Source organism: Ovis canadensis, chromosome X, assembly GCF_042477335.2.
Source record: "Ovis canadensis isolate MfBH-ARS-UI-01 breed Bighorn chromosome X, ARS-UI_OviCan_v2, whole genome shotgun sequence".
NCBI classification, from domain to species: domain Eukaryota; kingdom Metazoa; phylum Chordata; class Mammalia; order Artiodactyla; family Bovidae; genus Ovis; species Ovis canadensis.
The window spans coordinates 81,261,213-81,265,226 of NC_091727.1; the positions used below are offsets into that span (position 1 = coordinate 81,261,213).

Genomic DNA, 4,014 nt, shown 5'->3' on the forward strand with positions numbered 1-4,014 from the left:
GCTATCATCAAAAAGCTGAATTAACAAATGCTAGCAAGGATGTGGATAAAGGGAATCCTGTGCACTGTCAGTAGGAATGTAAACCAGAGCAGCCACTATAGAAAACAATAAGAAGATCTTAAAAAACAAACAATAAAACAACCTACCTTATGACCCAGCAATTCAACTACTGGGAATGTATCTGAAGGAAATGAAAATACTATGTGGAAGAGATATCTACACCCCTACGTTCATAGCAGCATTATTTCTAGTAGCCAAGCCATGGAAACAACCTAAGTGTCTAGCAGCATTATTTCTAGTAGCCAAGCCATGGAAACAACCTAAGTGTCCACTGATAGATGAATGGGGGATTTCCCTGGTTAGGAAACTACGATCCCACATGCTGAGCCACCAAAACTAAATAAATAAATAAAATACAGTATTTCTTTAAAAAAGATAATGGATAAAGGGGATGTGGTACATATATATGATGTAATATAATTCACTCGTAAAAAGGAAATTCTGTCATTTGTGACAAGATAGATGGACCCTGAGAACATTATTATAACTGAAATAAAGAAAAACAAATACTGTATTATCCCACTTATATGTAGACTCTAAAAACAAACAAACAAAAAACACACCAAACATCCAAACTCATAGAAGATCATAGGATTTGTGGTTACCAGAGGTGGGGGTTGGGGGGAGCTAGAATTGGATAAAGTTGTCAAAAGCTATGAACTTCCAGATATGGGAAGTAAAACACAACTAAATGACTGTAGTTAACACTGCTGTATGATATACACTTGAAAGTTGTTAAAAGAGTAGATCGTAAGAGTTTTCATTACAGGGAAAAAACATTTTCTTTTCCGTTATTTTATATCTATGAGATGGTGGATGGTAAATAAACTTGTCGTGGTCATCATTTTACAATATATTTAAGTCAAATTATTATGCTGATATATTAATGCTGTGTGCTCAATTGTTTAGTTGCTAGGTCGTGTCCCACTCTGAGTGACCCCATGGACTATAGTCTGCCAGGCTCCTCTGTCCATGGGATTTCCTAGGCAAGAATAAATACTCAGTGGGTTGCTATTTCCTTCTCCAGGGATCAAACCCTCATCTCCTGCATTGGCAGGCATATTCTTTACTGCTGAACCACCAGGGTAGCCCCATGTGCTCAATTACATCCCAATAACACTGAGGAAGAAAATTTTTAAAAACCCCAATGAATAAAATGCATTCTACTACCTAAAGTGAATTTCTTTTAGGAAGTAAATGGCCAGACTGAGAAGTTTCTCATGGTGGAGTAACTTGAGGCCCTTACAGAATGAAGCAACTCTTGCTCTTAAAAAGCAGCTTTCATGGGCGTCCAGGCAGGCACTCTAGAGCCCTGCCATGCCCCCAAAGTCAGAAGAGTAAGATTTTAAGTGCAGCTCATGTGTATTACTAATCTCCCCTTTCAAATTTCACAATAACAGAAAATGGAGAGTTAAACCTCTTGGTTCTGCAAGTATCCCCTAAGTGGATGCTCCTGTTAAGAGATCTCTTGAGAAAATGTAAACCATTATTAATTTAGAAGGTGAAGGGAACAAAATGTAAGTGTAAAAAAAAAACAACAACAACACAGAACCACGCACAAAATGGTAAAGCTTACACATTTGTGGGAATTAGGCAACACACTCTTAAAATAACCTTACATGCAGTATAATCTGTAAAAATATTGAATCACTGTATTGTACACCTGACATTAATATTGCAAGTCAACTATAATTGAATTTTAAAAGAAAACAACAAAAATCCTCCACAGTGTACTTAAATGAATAGGTCAAAGAAGAAATTGCAAGAAAAGCTGATTAACTTTTAGAGACAAATGAAATACACATTATACCAAAATTTGTGGGATATGGCAAAAGCAGTGATGAGAGAAGTTTTTAGCTATAAATTCTTGCATTAGAAAAGAACTATCTCTGGGAATCCCCTGGCAGTGCAGTCGTTGGAGCTCGGCGCTTTCACCACCCTGGGCCCTGGTTCGATCCCGGGTCCGGCAACTAAGATCCTGCAAGCTGCATGGTGAGGCCGATAAATAGATAAATAAAAAGTCTCTCAAAGGGAAAAAGAAAAAAAAAACCAACTAAACAAACAAACCTAAATGCACAGTGAAAGAAAGTGAGCTCGCTCAGTCCTATCCAACTTTCTGTGACCCCATGGACTGTAGCCCGCCAGGCTCCTCCATCCATGGGATTTTCCAGTCAAGAATATTGGAGTGGGAGGCCATTGCCTTCTCCAGAGGATCCTCCGGACCCAGGTGGGTCTCGGGGCACTGCAGGTAGGCTCTTTACAGTCGGAGTCACCAGGGGAAGACCTTGAGTTCACAACTTACTAAAAAACGCAGAACTAAAATGGAAAAAGTAATAAAATATTAGAGCAGAAACAAATAGACTAGGAAAACAATGTAGAAAATGAACCAAAACAGAACAGATTAACAAAATTAACAAACCTATAACTAGAGTAAATGAAAATTACTAAATGTACTAAATCAGATTCGAAATTACTAATTTCATGTCAGGAATGAAAGTAAGGCTATAACCACCAATTCAACAGACATAAAAAGGACTATAAAGTACTGCGAACAACTGTATGGCAATAAATCGTTTAACCTAGAAGAAATTTCTAGAAACAAAATCGAAGAAGACTGAATCACAAAGAGAAAATCTGAATAAATCTACAATACGGAAGTTGTATCAGTAGTGGAAAAGCGCCATGACAAAGAAAAACTTTGAACCTGATGGCCTCACTGCTGAATCCTCAATCCTCTTCCAACTCTTCCAGGAAAACAAAAACAAAAAAACCCTGAAGAGAACACGTTGAAACTCACTCTGGGCCAGAATAGCCCTTATACAGATGCTAAAGGCAGACAAATACCTTCCAAGAAAACCAACTGCCAGTATCTCTTATGAATACTGACGGAAACATAAACAAAATACCACCAGAATACCCTCTTTGCTCAGATTCTTACTCCCCCATCACTTTCTTTTAAGCTTTATTTCTCCGAACTCCACCTACTGGGTTCGAGGCCTTGGCGACGAGCACAACTCCTCACACGAACAGCGCCAGGCCGCTCCCGCTCCCACGCTAGCCACCCGGGCCACGCGCTCCACCCGCCACGTCCAGGCTTTTCTTCGTTAACCTGAGAGACCGGAGGGCCCGGGCCGCCACTGTCGACCGGCCACGGACCCGAGAGGGGTGGCTGCCGGAGCATACGGCAGCCAATCCCGGAGAGCGTGAAACGGGGCCTCCACAACCGAGCTCTCCCCGCCCCCCGACAGCTCCCTCAACTCTCTCCACAGGCGTCCTCGCAGGGCGAGCCGCTCAACGACCAGAGCTTCGACGAGGACGCCTTACCCAGAGCTCGAGGCACAGGTGGCCCTGATGGAATGGATGCGCAGGCGATTGGCCATGTCCCGCAGAATCTGCAAAGTCTTCGCGTCAGGTTTGGCTTCGTCCGCCATCGCGGCGCTCGTCTCAGCGTCGGCCATAGCTGCGAACAAGCCCGCGTCTGAGGAGCAAATGCAGTGGAGTGTGCTGCGCGGGTACAAACGCGCCGCTCCCTCCGCGCCCGCTCCCTCCGCGCCCGCTCCCTCCGCGCCCGCTCCCTCCGCGCGCCGCTCCCTCCGCGCGCCCTCCAATCCCATGGATTTTGAATATATGTCATTCATATATTGCACATTATTCGGGATAACTTGAGATTAGTCCTTTGTATCTGCCCTTGTCCTGTCAACTCAAAGAGAGCTGCCTCCGCACCAGCACCAGAGTCTACTTTGGGGGGGGGGGTGTTATAATAAATTTTTGGAACTAGATGATGCGATGGTTGCGAGACGTGCTGACTGGAATAACGGAGTGCCTGTGCTTTCACAAGTTTTGAAAGAGTTACAGTGGTTAAGTTTGTTTTGTGCATTTTCTCACACTATGATAAAAGCCACGCTGGAATTTTCCAGTTGGCAGCTGCCCCCTTTCCAGCCCCACAGAAGCCCA

At 43.3% G+C, this 4,014-nt stretch overlaps 1 protein-coding gene across 1 annotated transcript in view; it reads right to left on the reverse strand.

The window, feature by feature from the left end:
• TKTL1 (transketolase like 1) overlaps nt 1-3,587 on the reverse strand; it is a 28,419-nt gene extending 24,832 nt beyond the window's left edge. Inside the window, exon 1 of the mRNA XM_070290436.1 lies at nt 3,385-3,587. Coding sequence (XP_070146537.1) covers nt 3,385-3,518 — 134 coding nt within the window. The 5' untranslated portion in view covers nt 3,519-3,587. The remainder of the gene's footprint in view (nt 1-3,384) is intronic.
• Between the last annotated feature and the right edge of the window lie 427 nt (nt 3,588-4,014).